This window comes from Marmota flaviventris, chromosome 4 (genome assembly GCF_047511675.1).
Source record: "Marmota flaviventris isolate mMarFla1 chromosome 4, mMarFla1.hap1, whole genome shotgun sequence".
NCBI lineage: Eukaryota > Metazoa > Chordata > Mammalia > Rodentia > Sciuridae > Marmota > Marmota flaviventris.
The window spans coordinates 27021834-27040536 of record NC_092501.1 but is presented as its reverse complement, the minus strand read 5'-3'; the positions used below and the strand labels follow the sequence as shown (position 1 = coordinate 27040536).

At 48.6% G+C, this 18703-nt stretch overlaps 1 protein-coding gene across 5 annotated transcripts in view; it reads left to right on the top strand.

Annotated features, from left to right (window-relative positions):
• The window catches only part of Pax2 (paired box 2), a 77578-nt gene extending 59111 nt beyond the window's left edge, over window positions 1–18467 (top strand). For 2 of the 5 annotated variants that reach the window (XM_027930267.3, XM_027930265.3), the window contains 4 exons: window positions 767–893; window positions 15531–15632; window positions 17786–17872; window positions 18346–18467. In XM_027930267.3, the coding sequence (XP_027786068.1) occupies window positions 767–893; window positions 15531–15632; window positions 17786–17872; window positions 18346–18467 (438 nt within the window). Of the gene's footprint in view, window positions 1–766; window positions 894–15530; window positions 15633–15787; window positions 15872–17785; window positions 17873–18326 lie in introns of those variants that run through there. The other 3 variants (XM_027930270.3, XM_027930266.2, XM_027930268.2) reach the window with 2 other exon arrangements.
• Window positions 18468–18703: the final 236 nt, after the last annotated feature.

Below are 18703 nucleotides of genomic sequence, written 5' to 3'. Positions count from 1 at the left end.
AACGGACCCGAAAGAGCAGAAAATCAGTTTTAATTTAACGTAATATTAATCAGAGCAACTTTTCCTGCTTTGTGCAGGCTCCTGGTCTGCCCAGCTCCAGGGTCTGGCTTGGCGGTGGCTGCAATAAAAAGGCAATTACCCGAGTGTTTCGGGCAGGACACCCTTTCAGAGTCAATGACTGGCCCCCTCCCACCCTTCTGTTAGCCATGTGGACTCTCCCCCTCCCCAATTTCATACCCCAGTGCACAGGCAGAGAGCGAGGGGCCTGTGGGGCTGCCTTTGTTTGTTTTTAAAAAAGGGGCGCCCATACCCTATCAGCCAGCCCACCAGTGCCAGGCTGGAGGTCCCACTAGGCCCTTCCCCAACTGCTGCCTCTGCCGTCATGTCAAGGTTCGCCCCTCCTCCCATAGGGTCCCCACCCCAGGAGGATCTGAACACCCTATGCCTCTCAGCAAGGAGATTCCCCATTGCTGTACTTCCCCTGGGGTTTCTTAGGCAGGAGGTGCTAGAGAAGACTAAAGGGCACAGGGAAAACTACCCACAATGGGTAGGTGGCACCTCTGGCTCACCATGTCAGGTCTACCCCACCCTCACAGAACTCCCCATCACTGCAGTGTCTGCCCCTCCCAATCCCCCCCTCCCACCCGGCTATCTCCTTCCACCCCATCTGGGAGGGCTCCCCGTTCCTCCTTCCCATCTGCACACCGAGCCCTTTCTCTGTGTGTGCTCATCAATAGAGAGCTGTCGCTTTTCTCTCTCCTCCCAGGGGAACGAGTACTCCCTCCCAGCCCTGACCCCTGGGCTTGATGAAGTCAAGTCGAGTCTATCTGCATCCACCAACCCCGAGCTGGGCAGCAACGTGTCAGGCACACAGACATATCCTGTGGTGACTGGTAAGGGGGCTTCTGGGAGGGTGGGGGTTACTCAGCCCATGCCATCTGGGGCCCAGTGTGATAAGTGGGCCTCCTGCCATGGCATCTGGAGAGAAAGCCTTCAAAAATCAGGGTGCTTCCTAAACAGATGTGTGCAGATGTGGAGAGAAAACACGGTGGTCAAAGGGTCTGGACTTCAGCCTGGAAAGGTGGAAACTAGGGGCTTGCTTCCCATTCTCTCTGCCTGTTTTCCTGTCCTCCCTCTGTCTTTTCTCTTGTCTCCCCCAAGGTGTCCAGACTAAGCCTCTTGTAAGGATTGTGCAGAAAAATGCAGAGGGTAATAGGCCAGGCTGTTGAGAATGGATATCATGGGTGCCCAGTATCCAGTCTCTACACTTCTCTGTCCCCAAGGCTCCTAGGGGATCCATTTTCCTCACCCTCCAGGCAGAACAGGTGGCTGTGGCTTTGGGCTTGAGCTACAGAGGAGCACAATTATCACAACCTTTCTCTTGCTTCCTGGAGAAGTCACTGAGACCAAGGCCAAGTAGGGTCACATGCAGGGGGAAGGGCACTCTGACCAGGAGCCCCCATGAATCAGGAGCCACAGAGGCAGCTGGAGTGGTCATGAAGGGAGGGCCAGCATATGAAGTTCCAGGTTGCAGAGTTGTAGGCTACAGAAGACTCTTGGCACTGCAAAGGGTTTCCAGGCCAGGAGACTGCCCAAGTGGGAGAGACACACATTGAGGTGTTATTAAAATTCACCTAATTATTCTGGAGACACTAAAGCCAATGTGCCGTTTGTTCCTTGGGAGACAGAATGATTGAGAAGGGTCTCAGTGGGGATTGGGAGACACTGAGGCGTTACCTGCCGAGTGAGTGGAGGAGGCCTAGGGACCTGGCAGCAGGGATACAGGCAGCCAGCATCACAGCCAATAGCAAAGACAGGGAGCAGGGGTGGCCCTGCTATAGGACAGGGCCTGGTTGTGACTTAGAGCTGATCTGAGCTTGGCTCAGGTTGACATGGGTTTGGAGTAGCCACCCAGCCTCCTGTTATTAGCTTTCCCAGGCCTTATTGAAGGGGTGTCCTGGTACACCTTCGTCCAACCTATAAGAAGTTGCAGTCTTTGGCTATGGGCTCAGTGGCTGAGTTCTGGAAGTGCTGCAGAGGTGACTTTTGGGAGTGAGGACCTTAGCTGTGCCAGCTGAGTCAGGACATAGCCTATATTAACTGGCCTTCAGCATGAGCCCTCTGTAGCCCAACTTGGGAGCTCTCTGACCCACTGAATCTTCTGACCCAGGCCAGACCACCTTTTTGGTCAGTGGTCACTTCCCAAAGGTGGCCCACTCCAGGTAATTGGTGAAAGAGTGTGCAAGAAACTTTTCTCTAATCCCAGCACACTTCCCTATGCTCAAGGCAACAGTCTAAAAGGCAGGGACTTCCTAGAAGGGTGAAGATGTGGATCTTCAGGGCAAGGGCTCCTGCCGCAGGGGACACTGGGACTGGTACAGAAAAGTGCCTCCACCTTGAGCAGCCCCCACCCGCCTCCCCCCCATGGCCCTGGAACAGTCCCAGCTCAGCCTGGGAACATCTCCGGCTGATCCATCTGGATCCAAGTGTGAGAAAAGTTCATTTCAGACCCAGCTTGACATTCCCAGGTGGCAAGTTAGCACTAACATCTCAATCTGTATGCGACATTTCAATCAAGCGAGGAGTAACAAAAGCAGAACCATTAACATTCGGAGCTGTTCACCAGTGGTAATGACGGGGAAACTCGCTCAGAAACTGGAAATTACCAAAAAGAGAAAAGTGTGTGGAAGGATGGGGGAGGGGAGGTGGAGTTGGGGGCAGGGAATGATTTTTTTCACACCAAGATCCAATGTTTGGATTAATAGTGCTATTACCCGAGAAAGGGCTGCAGATTATGCTCATTCTTAAAATGTTTTTGCTGGCAATTAAATGACTGCAGCTATTGATCTTTGTTGATTTTATGTCCTCCTAATTTGCATAATCTATTAAAGATGAATGATTCATGATGTGTTTATTATGGGGACAAATAGAATTTGCTGGAAGTACTGTCAAGGTGAGAAACTGGGCATTGCCCAGGGATTTGGTAGGCCATCTCAGAGTGGCTTTCGGGCAGGACTCTGTGGGGAGCAATGAGCAATAATACAAGGACACCCAGGAGAGATGGACTTTAGGTGAGTTCTTCTAGAAAGATGTCGTTGGCATCTGTGAGAAATAGGCTCCAAACAGGGCTGGGGTGTGGGAGAGGTTCTTGGTGTATTTGTAGAATTTCCCCTCAAAGGTTCTTCAAAAACTTACTTCATAGGAGAATACTAAGGACTTCAGTGGTGGAAGGGAAAGGGAGGCCCTTTGTGGTAGGCAGGTGATTGTGGGCAGGTGGGTGCTGAGGTAAGGAAGCAGCAAGATCATCCTGTGCCCACAGCCTGGCTTGGATGTGCCAAGGTGTTCACGGAGCCCTCTTTATCCCCGACATCACAGCTCTCAGCTCATCTTTCTCCCCCAGTACAGCCAGCAGAGGCCGCAAACCTCTGGGGATGGGTCCTGAGGGAAATGGCCCAGTAAGGCCTTGGCCCAACCTGAAAAGCAGACCTTATTGATATTCCTGCTGCCTCCTGGCACTGGAGGCTGATTTCAAACTTCACCAGCCACTTGATGCAGCTGTTCCACAAGGTCAGGACTGAGAGGAGAGAGGAACCTGCACTATTGTGTGGAGGGGAGAGTGGGCCCAGTGGGCCAGGACAGAGCTAATCACATTGCAAGCAAGGGTGGCCACCAGAGGCTAGGGCTCAGTCCGATAGCCTCCCCCACCCGCTCTTCCATCATGGAACCAAGGCGAGAGACTGATTTTTCAGAGTAGTGTTTGCAAGTTCTGCGGAGATTTTAATTTCACTGCATCACAACTCAGCAAGCTGCCAAGTCAAGCTGGTTATTTAAATTTATCACCCACTCTCCTTTCCGCCGCTGGGCTGCTCTAGCTCGGCGGCATCTCTTCTCTCCAGCCCACTGCTCTAGGCTGCTGGTCTGGAACGGAGCCGAGTCTCTCCTAAGTGATAAGGAAGAAGAGACCTGCTAGATGAGAGAATGGGCCGGGGGCACTCTGGCCCAGGCTTCCTCAAGTTGGCAGCCTGCTGCTGCCTTCCACCACCTTCCTACTCTTGCAAGAGACCCTGCAGGGGACTGCCACTAACCCCTCAGCAGTTCCAGGACCATTTGGGTCAGGGCCTCTACAGTGAGAACTGTGGCTGCATCTTAAAGTCTCCCATCACTAGTAAAAATGAGAGCCTGTCTTCCGCATGACTTTCTCACCTTACCCTCACCCTACCTGGGCCTGGCCAGGGCTGTAGTGATGGAGAGCCTACAGAGAGACCCTGGCAGCAATGTTGATCTGAGAAAAGATGAAAACTAGTTTTAGAATTCCCAAAGTTACTGGAGATGTTTTGGAGCATTTAGACTCCTTTGGCTTGGGGAAGTACAGCTGGGAGGAGAGAGCAGGCTTCCTACTTTGGACCCGTATGAGTCAAGAGGATGCTAAGGGAAGTCAGTGATTATACAGTTCCATGCACATTCTTTTTTTTTTTAATAGTTTTTTTTTAGTTGTTGATAGACCTTTATTTTATTTATTTATATGTGGTGCTGAGAATCAAACCCAGGGCCTCACACACACCAGGAAAGTGAGTTACTGCTGAGCCCCAGCCCCAGCCCTCTATGCTCATTCTTGAAGCTGAGGAACACACCTGTCCCGAGCTGCTGCACAGAGTGGGCTTCACTGGCCTCTAGTGGGCATTGCTGCCAAGCATTGGGAGAGCCTTGTATAGTGTAGGTTTCACCTCCCTCATTTTAGTGGCATAGAGGTAATGGAAGAATGAGGTAGATGTCCAGAAGCCATCCACCAAGGCAAGCTAACCTTGGCCAAACATGGCTGGGTAAAACATAACACAAAATATGTTAATACACAGCCAAACCTCACTTTCTGGTGCCAGAAAAGTCAATGCCAGAGCAGTATGTGGGAGACTGCTGGTATCATGCTGGAGGGAGACCCTAATTAGGGGAAGTTGGGTTTGTAACACATTTGATGGGAAACATGACCTTGGGCTCAAGAGAAGCAGGAAGATAGAAACTGAATATTACCCTGTATAAAGTCAGAGACAGAAGATAAACAACTCTGTCCAGGAAAGTATAGACCAATGGCCCAGGAAAGCAAGGGATGGAGGGGGTTGGGGGGAGATGTCACCATAAGAAATAAAGACCCCAAGCCTGAGCCTGGATCAGAATCCACATTTATGCAAATGAGTGTGTTGCAGGAACCCCAAGCCAAGAACTTATATTAAAAATTTTCCAGGATAGTAACCCACTCGGAAATCCCAGCAGGAATGCTGCTGGCAAACCTTCTTTATCAGGCTGGGGATGTGGCTCAAGCGGTAGCTCACTCGCCTGGCATGCGTGCGGCCGGGGTTCGATCCTCAGCACCACATACAAACAAAAGATGTTGTGCCCACCGAGAACTAAAAAAAAAAAAAAAAAAAACCTTCTTTATCAGGACCTTTTACAATCCAGGGCCCAAGGAACTCCCACAAAGAAAAAAAAATAATCACAATTAAAGATGAGCTCACCATAAAAATTACACATCCCATGTGAATGCCAACTATCATAAGTGAAAGTTAGCCAAAGCAATACATAGGAGAAATAATACCCCCAAGAACTGGAGATCATAGAATTATCCAAAAGCAACTATAAATTAAGCATGTTTAATATCCTAGAAAGGATCAAAAAGAGGTATAAGTTTTGCCTTTATCACAGAACCAGGGTCCCTTCCTCACCACTGCCCAACAAGTTGTGTGATAATGGAGATCAAAAAGGACCAAGAATGAAGGCCACACCTATAGCTCATTGTTTTGGGGACTTGGAGGAACTCAGAGAGTTGAGCCTCAGGCAACTCTGAGAGTAGAGCCTGTGTTCTTTCTTATCCAAGCTCCCAGACTGCTAGTCCTCAGCAGAGAATCTTAATTTTTCTTTGGGAAAATGTCTGAACATTGAAGAGTTAGGGACAAGGACAGTGTTTTCTTCCCAGTGTGTGGTGATTTTTTTTTGGGGGGGGGACAGTTTACACCCCCACCATGGCAGGAGGAAGGTGCTTTTGTTCCAGAGCTAGGGAGAAACTTCTCTTAATGCCTAGAGACTGCAACTCTGATGGAAGCTCTAAGGTCCAGGGGGATCTGTGGATTCTGTGCAGGAGGGAAATGCCCAAGGCAGGGAGAACAGCAGAGGTGCTGATCTCCTGGAACCAGCAAGTTTAAGCAGAGGTGGGGAGGCGGGTGAGCCAAAGTTCAAAGTTGAGCAGCACCATTGGCCCCCTGTATCCTGGAGGCCAGGGAAAGGGATATGGGCTCAGCTTCAGAGAGAGAGTGTCAACTCTCAGCAGCCCCAGCTGCGACTCCTTGCCCCCATCTGCAATGAGCAGCAAAGTGGCCTTTTAGTAGATAGAGGTGTGGACCCTGGGAAACCTCCTCCTCCTTCTCAGGGAGTCCTGAGGACCTCCAGGAACCGCCTCTTTCCTGTAGTTAACAACCCCCTTCCAATGCAACTGCATTTCCCTCCATAAAACACTTAGCCCTTGGCCAGCCCCTCAGGGGAGGAGAGGGCAATAAAGGCCAAGAAGTGTTTCTGAAGGAGGCTGGGAGTCTCCTAGTCTTGTCTGTCGGCTCAAAGCCCCTGATTAGCTGGAGGAATTTAGGGCACACACATCAGAGTTCCTCTCCAACCTTGAAAGGAGAGGGTGAGGGCAACTTGGGACATGTGGCAAGGCAGAGGCCAAACCAAGATAGAGGGCATCTCCTCTGCACCCATGGGCCCCAGGTCCTTCATTTAGGCTAAGAATACCCAAAGAGAAGAGGCTGTCTTCCTCCAGACATCCCTGAGGCCTCCAGACACATCCCCAAGGACCTACAGCCCCCAGATCTCACTCTGATTTAATTATAGGGGCATTTCCATAGCAATGAGACATTGACAGATATTGCGGGTACCCTGGGCCTGCAGCCTAGGGAGTTATTGGATCAGGCCCTTTTCTCTCCTCCTTTATCCAATCCACCTCTAGAGAGAAAGGATGTTGAAAAGAAGAGGCACCAACCCATTCTAGAACTATGGACAGCAGTCAACTTTGAGCAGAATGAAAACTGTACCACCCCTACCTCCAGCCCCCATCCCACCCCACCCCACATCCCTGTCTGTGTCTACCAGCCAGCCCAGCAATGACCAACTGCCCTTCCCAGGGTAGAGCAGCATGCAGGCTGATAATGGGGTTACCCAGAGGAGGAAAGTCACAGGGAGGATGAGGAAGGGATGAAAGGTTTGGGGGCCTTTTAGTAAAGATGCAGTTCTGTGGTCTTCTAAGCCCAAATTTGGACCATACCCTGGTCCTTTCTTCCACTTCGTCCTTTCATCTCTCCTCCCGCCACCTCATCCATGAGACCCTAGAGGCAGAGCCCTCCAAATGGACTGCTTTTTCCTTCACAGTAGTCTTAATTCATTTAGAGGTCAGGGAGAGAGGCCAGTCTGAATTTGATCAAAATATTTTCGTTCAACAATGCCCAGCACCACAAAATTTTTTAAAAATTAATAATCTTTAAGTGTCTATAATAGCCAACTCAGGCTAAAAAAGGGTTGTGTCTGAGCACACTGGACACTGCTTTTGTGATTTGCTAGGTGAGAAGGAACTTCTCAGCTGCTATAGATGCTGTTTAGAGATGCTTGGGGTGTCCCAAAGAGTCCTGCAAAACGGGGATCCTCCAGCACCAAGACCATTTACTCCATTATTTGGCATGTTCTAAGAAGAAAAGGAAAGTAAAATCCACCACCAACCCAATCTTTTCTGAATTACCAGAAATTCTCAATAGTGGTGTCAGAATGAATGTTACAGGTATAAACTGGGAACAAGGACTCAGAAATGTCTTGGTAGCCTCAAAGCCATCTAGGCAAGACCCCCAGAGAGCCAGTCACCCCCAGGTGACAGGAAGACCCCTCCTCCTCCTTCCTCAGGGTTCTCAGAATCCCTTCTTCCCCCACTCTTAGCTGTAGCCTCAGGACAAACGAGCCAGTGCTTTTTTAACCCTGAGCTTTGGAAGGCAGCTCTGCCACTATTGTCACTTCTGAGAGGGCTTTGCGTGCCTTCAGCCTGGAATCCTCCCCTCTTCTCCCCGGTGGCGGCTGGGCTGGCAGGCAGGGAGGGAGGAAATCCTGCAGTGGCTCCGAGAGCAGACTAATGCTCCAGCAGCTTAAGTGGCCGTTTTCCTTGGGATTAGGGTTTCACTTACACAGAGCGCCTGAAAAACGCTGCGCTTTCAGAAGGATTAGAGCTGACAATTCAGTGCTCTCAGAGAACAAAATAAAGCCAGAGAGGAACTGGGAGACCTGGAGTATCAGGAGACTGTGCAAACAGGCTTAACCTCTGCCCACCCAGCATGAGGGTCTCTTATGTGCTGAGCCCATCCGTGAGCCTGGGCCCAGTCGCCTAGGTACCAGCACCTGTCCAGCTCTACTCTCCATTTGTGACTTGCTGATGGAGCCAGAGAAGGCAGCATCAGGAAGTGAATGGAGGACAGCACTGGAGATTTCTTCTCCCTCCCTGAGCCTAGTTTCCTCTTCTGTAAATCAGGGAGTTGGCCTAGGGGATGGATAGTCAAGTTCCCTTTGAGCCCTTTGAAATCGTCCTTCTTTCCATTGCTCCCTAGTCTTATCCCAGGATCTTGAGGTCACAGCTCCATCCTTGGTCCAGCTGAGTTAGAAGGAAAAATCTCCCATGAGGCCCTGGACCAGTCACCTCGACAGCTGTGTGCTAAGGGAAACAGGGCTGGGAACAGGATGACTGGTTGTGTCCAGCTGTTTGGTGGTCAAGGATCAGACCTCACTTAGCCCATGCAGATCCAGGCAGCATCCCCATCTAGGACACCCCAGGGACTAAAGGTCCAACTGTCAGTGGGCTTCAAGATCAGCCAGAGCAACCATCCTGAGCTGTGGGCACAGCCCCCTCTGCTGGAACTTCGAGCCTCCTGTTTAATGTGGGACCAAAACAGAGCCAGGGCCAGGGATCTTCACTCTGGCAGCTGTGTCCCAGGGGACAATCCTTGGGAGGATTTGGAAATGAGAAATAAAAATAAAAAACATGAAATATGTAAAAACCCTTTCCCTTTCCTCTTAAAGCACCTTTTACAGATTCAAATCGTTACTTTAGTGTATTATATATAACTTGGATTGGTCATAAAGGGCCATAATGATATAGCAAATATAAAGGTAGGGGATATTTAGGCAGTAATTACAAATTTAATAACTGTATTATTGTAAGTATTATAAATGTTTGTGTCAGATGCAGGCACAGATTGCCAACCTCGAAGAAATCTAATGTCTTCATTTTTGCCACCTTATGAGAAGGAGACAAAACTTGAGGATAGGATAGTAAAACAAGAGTTATGTTTTCTGGCCTTAGGGTCCTCCACAGTGTCAAGCGGATAGCAAAAGTGCTCATTTTCAGAGAAAGATGCTGAGGAAACGCATCTCTAAACGCATGGGATATAACTTTTGCTGTATAAATCTGTGTCTAATAAGTCTTGTTGCCAAAGCCATCACGAGCAGCAGTTTCTGCTTCTTGGGCAGCTTTCTCTTTATTATTTCCTCTGTCTTCTGAGTGCTGACATTTGCTAGGACTTGAGATAAGCCTCCCTGCTACTCCACATTTTGCTGTTTTCTTGTTGTTGCTGTTTGTTATTTGCTGGGGATTGAACCCATGTCCTTGTATATGATAGGCAAGTGCTCTACCACTAAGATACATTGCCAGCCCACACTGTGCTGTTTTCTGTATGATCTTGTTTATTGCTGTCATTCAAGCAATTGCAAGCAAATCAGCTTCACCAGAGGTTCTCTTGATTTTTTTTATAAATGCTGATTATTAATCTTTGAGTCATGAATACATCTGAACTATCTACCTAGAAAGATATGCATGTATAATGTCTATAACATTTTATAAATAGCTTTCTATAGACCCCTGAAATGCATCTATGGGTCATTTCAGGCTATGAGCCCCAGTTGAAAGCCCCCACTGTAAAAAATGAAAGAAGCTTAGACATGCAAGAAACAAGCAATGGCAGGATGTTCTCATATAGGAAGGATTAGTTTGGCATGATCCTAGGTTACTTTCCTGGACTAAATACCTAGGTCTACAGTATTTGAGAATATCATTCCAAAATCACTTCCCAAGTGTACATACAGTTTGCTTTGTAGTCTAGGTTCTATTGTCTACTAACTGTGAATCTTGGACATATCTCCTCTGGGTTTCAATTTCTCATCTATTAAGTAGGGATTAAAAACAGGTCATCATAGGTTTTATATAAGGATCAAATGAGATAATATAAAATATCAAGGACAGAACTTAGCATATTGTAGGTACTCAGTGAATGCTGTGGAACCTAGGTACAAGGAAAAATATAACTCTGGCCTTGGATCTTATACTTGACAAAGTAGCAAATTATCTGATAACTAAAAATTTCCAATTTCTTAATAAAGTCTCTCACTTTGCTGTTCTCTGTATTTGTAAGAGAGGCTGCTCTTAGATTCTCCAAAACAGTTGATTTGCTCTGGCCCATTTGCTAAGGAATGTCTGACAAAAGTGCACTGTCTGATTCAGATGTGGTGATTGCTGTAGAAATTGGCTTTAGAATCTTCAGGGACTCTGCAGTTGAACTGAGAAGGCATCCTCATCCAGTACAGTGCATCTAACAGTTTTGAGTACTTTAAAATTCTCAACTACTACTGTTTCTTGAAGAGCCTCTTTGTTTTTTTTGTTTTTTTTTTTTTCAGAAAACTCTCAAAGGAGATTAATACTGCACCCCATGGAGTTTTATTACAGACCTTTCATGTCAGTTATTTATTCTTTGTGTCCCTTTTTTTTCCTGTCTCATCTTAATGACAGCATGATGGTATGAGACTTGCCTGTCAGGTGACTTCTTTTCCTTTTCTTTGGCTCTTTGGGGGATTATCTGGCTGCATGTTGTCATTAAAGGCAGTGTGGCATAGATATGGCTTCAAACTTTGGCTCCACCACTTACTAGCTATGTAGCTAGAGGAAAGTCATTGTGCCTCTCTGTGCCTCCATTTTCTCACCTTTAAAACAAGGCTGTTAAACTAATCATCTGGAAGGTTCTTGTCTTTAAAAGCTTAGAAAGCAAGTAGCAACATGAAAGCCCCATTCTCTCTTAGTAACATGTGAGTTTTTATCCATTTGTGATTCCTGGTGATGTTTTCATATTACTGGCATTGTCAGTGAGCAAAGCAAATACTTTACTGCTTCCTGTCTCCTGTTGGATAGCACATATTTTATAACTGTTGCATTCTGCAGTGTAGCCATTTTCTCCTGTTTCTCAGTTTTTGTTTGTTTGTGTAAAGGAGGTGGCTGTGCTGTCTTATAGAGGGTTTTGGTTTTGTTTGTTTGTTTGTGGTACTGGAGATTGAACCCAGGGGCACTCTACCACCAAGCTATATCCCCAGCCCTTTTTATTTTTTATTTGGAGACATGGTCTCTCTAAGTTACCCAGGCTGGCCTCAATCTCATGATCCTCCTACCTTGAGGCAATCTCAAGTTTCTGGGATTACCCGTGTGCACCACTGCACCCAGCCCATCTACAGTTTTAGAGTCTGTCTTCGCTCCTGTCTGTCCATCATTCTAGTACTGCATCATTGTAGTACTGCAATACCAGGTGCTCCGTGGATCCTCCTTGCACAGGTTCCATTACTCACTTATATTCCCACACTAAAGGAGACTTGCTCAGAGATTGCTGCTGGGCAAATGGTATGATGATCTTAGTAATTTGAAAACTTCCTGCAATATGTGTTTTTCATTATTGACAATGGTGTTCCAGAGGAATATATGGCTCTGGGAAGAGTTTGGTCAATTTTTTCCTGCTCTTCAGGTGTCACCTGTGTACTAATGAAGCCATTGAAAGTGCTTTGTATGCAGCGGCTTGCACTTTTGTTGGCTCAGGGGTCCTGAACAGACACCTCTTTGTAGTGACAATGATGTGACAGAATGGAGCACAGCTGTATGCCAAACGCTAGGAAGCTGGAATGCTTTTTCCATTGTGGGCCTCTTCTCTCACATTTTAAAAACTGCTGCCTAGTGCTTCCCAAATTCAGTTTTTTAAAATAGAATTTGGAAATGTGCCTTATAATTAATAGTTTAGTATGTGACTTTCAGCAAGCTAGCTGTACCACTTTTTCTTTTTTTGGGAGGGGGTCAGTGCTGAAGATTGAACCCAGGGCCTTGTACATGCAAGGCAAGTACTCTACCAACTGAGCTATATCCCAAGCCCAATTTTTTCACTTTTTTTTTTTTTAAAGAATTTAACCTTTATTTTATGTATTTGTTGTTGTTTATTTGTTTGTATGTGGTGCTGAGGATTGAACCAAGAGCCTCACCCATCCTAGGCAAGTGTTCTACCACTGAGCTATACCCCCAGCCCCTGGCTGTACCACTTTGCAAAAGAGAAAAAGGAATAAACTTTGCAATAGAAATGCCTCTGGGTTAGTTGGGGACAGCTTTCAAGTCACCCAGCTTTTCTTCTCTCTCCTGAAGCTTGGGAGGAGATTTTCTGACAAAACCTTAGATTTTGAGCAATTCATTTGCAACAGGTTGTGAGAACCATGCAGTTGAAAACCAGAATTCAGATACATTTAAATTTCTGTTTGTTAAGATGAAGCCTTACTCCTTTTTCTGGCTGCTTTGTAGACATGCACATCATAGGGACAGGAGGAATTTGTTTCCTATGACTACCTAGCTTCAAAACCTCCACATCTTTCCTAGTTCTCTTCTATTTCAGGCTTTTTGTGACCAGTAAGTTCCATATTATTAATCTCTTTACAAAATGAATGTTGCTGTCATTGTCCGCTTCAGGTCTACTCACTGAAAGATGGTCAAGAGATATATACTTTTAATTGACAATCAAAGTGAATAAAAGAAAATCCAAAACAAAAGCAAACACAGATTCTTCTACCTCCCTGGGAGTCATAAGTGATGTCTTGTTTGGCAGTTCTGCTCTATTTGTTCTTGAATTTTAAGAAATGTGAGATATCAGTTATATTAGGTAGGGATATAGGAAAAACATTCTATGGCATGATAAAGCTGAATCACAACAGATGAGTCTCTCCCTATAAATCTTTCACCATCCTATAAGGATTCATAAACAATTGTTTAAATTGTCTTTAAAGAAAAAAAGATAAAAACATTACATTTTTCCCAGCTTTACCCCTTTGTGGTAGATTAATATATATGAAACAGTTTTAAAACAATCATAACCTTATTAGGAATTGGCTATAAGTGCAATGGAAAGACAGAGAACTAAAAAAACAATTATTCATTGAATATTTACCATGTTCCCAACTATGTAGGAGAGAGCAGAAGACAGGTCCTGCCCTTGGGTTGCATATGATCTATTTGAAGAAACAAACCAGGATATGCAATAACAGGGATGACACATTTATACAATGTAATGATGTGGTAAACCACGGAGAGAAATGGTTCTTTGATGAGTAGAATGGTAGGAATTTTGAGGCTTGAGCAGGAAGAAGAGGGAAAACATGAATGAGGAAGAAGAAAAGGGGATGGCAAAAGCACAGAGGTTTCACAGCACACAGTGAAAACAGTCCAACTAAAACGGTAGTTTTAGAGTCAGAGCTGAGAGAGTTGAGTGGAGAGAGTTCCTGGGAGGCTCTGACAGTCTGCAGAGGTTCCAATCAACGATGGCTTTTACAGGGGAAGTGGTGTGATGAAAGCAACATTTCATGAGGGCTGGCCAAGAAGCCACATGTGGGGTGGCTAGGAGGGATAAGAATGTAGAGACAAGGGATACAAGCAAAGGAAAACCACTGGGCAAGCGCAAACCAAAATCAAGTGCTTAGCTGAGTTTTAAGAGTGGTAGAGGAAATGGAAATGGGCAAATGTAACAAACTTGGCTAATGAAAATCAACCATACCTGGTATCTGACTTCATGTAGAGAGGGCAAGAAGAAGGCTATGTCAATAACCCCAGAGTTGCTGGTCTTCAAAAGGATTTGAATAAGTTCAAGGCCAGCCTGGGAAAATTGCAAGACAATTCTCAAAATAAAAAGGGCTGGGGATGTAGAGCACCCTTGGGTTTAATTCCTAGTATTACAAAAAAATAAAAGGGTTGGTAGAACTGATTGGGGATAATATGAATCAGCCTTGATGCCTGTTAGATTTGAGGTAACAGTGGGACAGCTAATGAAAATGTTCAGTAGGAAGCTGGAAATTAAAAATCCTGAGCTATAACTCTGTTCTTAGAGAAGAATGAATCACTCAGTTGTGTCAAGGTAGGGGCAGGAAAACACACACCTCAGCAACACAGGAGGTGAGGTCATCTTCAAAGGGACAGTAGCAAAGAAAGATGCCTTGACTCTGCTTTAATATTTCTTCCCCCTGTGATGCCTCACACATGCCAGGCAGATGTTCTACACTGAACTACATTCCCAGCCCCAGAAAGATGCTTTAGAATAGCCATGGGAAGGATGACAACTAAGGCCCAACTGAGGGAAAGAAAGTGAACTGGGAGAAGTACATGCCTTGCCTTCCAAGGTCTGGACAGAGGCATGAGGCACTGGATGGTGAGGATAAGGAGAATCTACAGGGGACAAATGAACCCCAGGAGAGGATAGAGCAGTCTGGCATGTGGGAGTATGGGGGAGAGAAGAAGCAAATATTGTCATTAATGATTGGAACACATTAAGTTGCCACGAGTGCAGTGCTACCTTCACAGCAATGGAGGAGGGAAACCAGTCCATGCAGCCGTGTTCCAGGGGAACCGTCTATGGACCAGAGATGTTTCCCTAACATTGACTCACTTTACCTCCACACCAGGACACTGGAAAGGAAAGTCCTGCTTCCCATTCTCCAGGCCCTAGCTTATAGAGGACTCTAGGGAAGAAGTCCAAGAAGCCCAGCAGTTGGTAGGGAAGCAGATTTTGCTCATTGGAACTTGATCTGATCCACTTGCACTATTGACTCAAAGCCCTTAATCCAAATTGGTATAATTTTCTCTCATTTAACTGCCTTAAACAATAACAGCAAAATAGCTCACTTGCTGGTCCTGGGCCCTCCATACCTGTCAGATCCAGCACCTGCAGCCCCATTTGTAGAAGACAAGGAATGTCCATCAGCCCCTGTAAGGTTGGTGGTGGGATGTCCTCAAAACCTGAAGGAAAGATGGTGTGTTAGGGAAGGGAGATAGAAGACATTTGGCTACTGGAGAGACCACAACTTAATATCTTGCAGAGAAGGAGGAGTAAAACCAGGTCATCTCCTCCCATCTCCATCTGGGTTTGGAACACAGAGACACAGCCAAAGGCAGACACACAAATGCTTAGAGAAAGACACAAAGAGCTACACAGACAGAGGTGTACACATGGCCACTTGTACATACACACACCCATTCAAAGGCACTCCGGTACCTGCACATTCAGGTGCATGTCTGCACAGAGGTCCTTCCTCTCCAGAAGTTCTTCTTCCTGGAGTGCCTGGGTGCAAGCAGAGGCAGGCCCCTCTCTTCCAGGCCTCACCCCTTCCCCTTTGTGTTTTTCCAGGTCGTGACATGGCGAGCACCACTCTGCCTGGTTATCCCCCTCACGTGCCCCCCACTGGCCAGGGAAGCTACCCCACCTCCACCCTGGCAGGAATGGTGCCTGGTAGGTGACAATACTGCAGCTGCCTAATCTAGGTGGGGGTAATTAAATTGTGGGTGAGCTGCTGAGTGGTCTATAGTCTGAGACTGGGGGTGAGGTAAGACCCAAGATCCCCTCCCTGAAAATCACTGTTATTCTGTCCCCCTCTCTCCCTAGAGGGTGCAGTTGCGCCTCATCCTCCCTCATGAGCAACCCAGGGAGGAAGCTTACAAAAATTCCCCCTTTTGTGCACCCCACTTTATGTCATGGCCCCTCCTCAGCACCCACCCATCTGAGCCTGTGCCCCAGGAGCATTCAGTCTCAGCTTTACCCTCAGTGCCCCAGCCAGCTGACACTGCTTGGAAGAGCCTGTCCTGGTTTCCATGGAAACTTGGAGCCAAGAACCATTTCCAGGGGCATGCCAGTCATTCAGACAAAGCCACCCTGGTCTACACCAAGCCACAGGGGAAGACCAGTGAGGAGAACCAACCCAAACCAGAGGAAGGAGGGATATAGTCCCTAAGAGGGACAGAGGACAGGAACAAATGACTTTGGCTTTGGAGAGGCAAGCTAGACACCACCACATCTCTTCTAGAACCCAGGCCCTCATTGTTCCAGGGCTGATCCACCCCTTGCCTGAGAGGCATCAGGTTCAGCTATGTGGATCAGGGAGGCAAAGGCTGTATTTAGGGCCTAAGACTACAGCTGGAGGTCGTGCTGTTCAGACCCCTCACCCCAGATTGGGAGCAGGGCTTGTAGCCAAAGAGAGTAGACGTTCCCATCTGCAGAAACACCAAAAAAAACTCTTAAAAGAGAGAAATCCTTACCCAGGCCTGTAATCGACTGCCTCTAGCAACTCTCTTGTGTGCCCTATCCCTGAAGTTCAACTCTTGCTGGTAGGGGGAGAGGGAGAGGATAGAAGAGGGTGATTGACCTCAGCAGTTCAGGGGTAGCCCTGGGTAAGCAGAGCTTAGGGTGGGGATAAGGCAAAGGGAGATTGTTGCTGCAGAGTGCTACAGAATAGACAGGAGTAGGAGTGTGGGTGAAGGTATTCCTGCCCAGATTTTGGAAAGTAGAAATATTGCTGGGGAAAAGAAAATTTGGGGGGGGGCAAGGTGCTAGCAAAGAGCAGGTGGAGGATGGAGGAGGTCTTAGAGAGGTGGGGTGAAGAAAGAGTGGGGAGATGGGGGTGGGGAATCTGCAGGGAGGTGGGGATGAGGGGAGCCGCAGAGAGCTCATGGTGGCAAGGGGGGAGTCGTTAAACAGAATCTAGTGCTGATGAGGAAATTACACTTGTTTCATTAGCGATGGGGAAGGAGATAGCTCAGTTCCTCTTGGTCACAGTTGAGCTCAGAAGCTCATTATCCTGCTGCACGCATGCTTTCCCTCCTCGTCAATAAACAGGCTTTCCAGTGGCTGCATCCCCCACCCCCACCCCAGCTCCCTCTCAGAGAGGGGCCCCTTCTCCTCTACTTAACCCGCGGTTAGGGATCACTGTAAACAGTCTGGGGTCATCACACAGGAGAAAGGGCGAGGGGGAAACCCGGAGGCCTGGCCTTTCTTCCCTGGAGGGAGGGAGGAAGCTTCCGATGGCTCCCAGCCCACGGGGACCTACGCTCACTGCTCTTGGACCAGTGGGCAGCCCACCTGCTACTACAGTGTCCTTCCCCTGCCGCTTGGCCCATGTATAGAACCTCTATAGGCAAAGGAAGCAAGCGCACGCGCGAACACACGCACACTCACACACACCACCTTGCATTGGCACATGCTAAGATGCCTTTCTTAGGACTTGCTGGGACAAAATGTCCCAGTGGCCTTTCTTCACCACTCTCCAGTACTCTTCTAACCTCTGGGACTATGGCTTCTAGAACCGGAGTGTCCACTTGAAAAGCGCTTGACCCCCAAGTTAGTCGCATGGGCTCTCCCGAGGCCAGAACAAGCCTTTCCTGGATGTCCCGAAGCGCCTGGGCTGGGGAGCATGGGTACTTCCCGCCTCCCCTAGCCCCACGCGGACCCAGTGGACTGTCCCGCCTCCGACCGGCCTGCACCAGCCATTGCCTTGCCTGCCACGCCTGCGGCCCAGAAATGGGGGGAAGGGCAAAAACACCTGCAGGGGCTCGTCGGGGATCCACCCCGGCGTGCGCGAGTCTGACCCCCACTCCCCCGACCTCCCGCAGGGAGCGAGTTCTCCGGCAACCCGTACAGCCACCCCCAATACACCGCCTACAACGAGGCTTGGAGATTCAGCAACCCTGCCTTACTAAGTGAGTACGTCACCTGGCTGGCCGGCGGCTCTGAGCGTCCGCCTGCCCGCCCGCCAGCTCGGCAGTGCCGCTTCGGGACTCGGGTCCCACTCCCGGCAACCCAACCTCCGGGTGCTGGGTTGCCAAGGGGACAGGCTCGTTAGTGCAACACTAAGTCCCTGGGATCCCTCAAGGACGCCAGCGCCTCCTGCATCTTCCCTTCCTCCCCCTCCCTCCCGGGTCACTAGAAGGCTATGCGCCAACGTCACTCTCCCTGGAGGGTCCGCAGCCTGGCGTCACCTCTCCCGACCGGTGAACGCAGCTTTCCTCATGGCCTTGCAGGCCAGCCATGGTCTCCCAGCCCTGATCCCGCTGGACCCCAGCTCGGGGAAATCTTTGCTTTGCTTTTCTTTCCTTTTTTGTTCTCCTGTTTGTCCTCTCACCCAGCCCATTCTTCTCCTGTGTTAACTTCCAGGTTCCCCTTATTATTATAGTGCCGCCCCCCGGGGCTCCGCCCCTGCCGCTGCTGCCGCTGCCTATGACCGCCACTAGTTACCGCGGAGACCACATCAAGCTTCAGGCCGACAGCTTCGGCCTCCACATCGTCCCGGTCTGACCACCCACCCTGGAGGGAGGGAGGACCGTCGCGACGCGATGCCTCTCGGCTACCATTCCAACCCCACCCCAAGATCCCTGCAGCCCTTCACGTCGAAGACCGGACAGGACGAGTGGAGCCGCGGGCGGGACCCTCAGGCCCGGGTCCGCCGCCCCCAACCCCGCCCGCCGCCCCTCCCCGCCTGCCTGGACTGTGCGGCGCCTTGAGGAGGGTCGGGCCCAGCTCGCTTGGGTTTC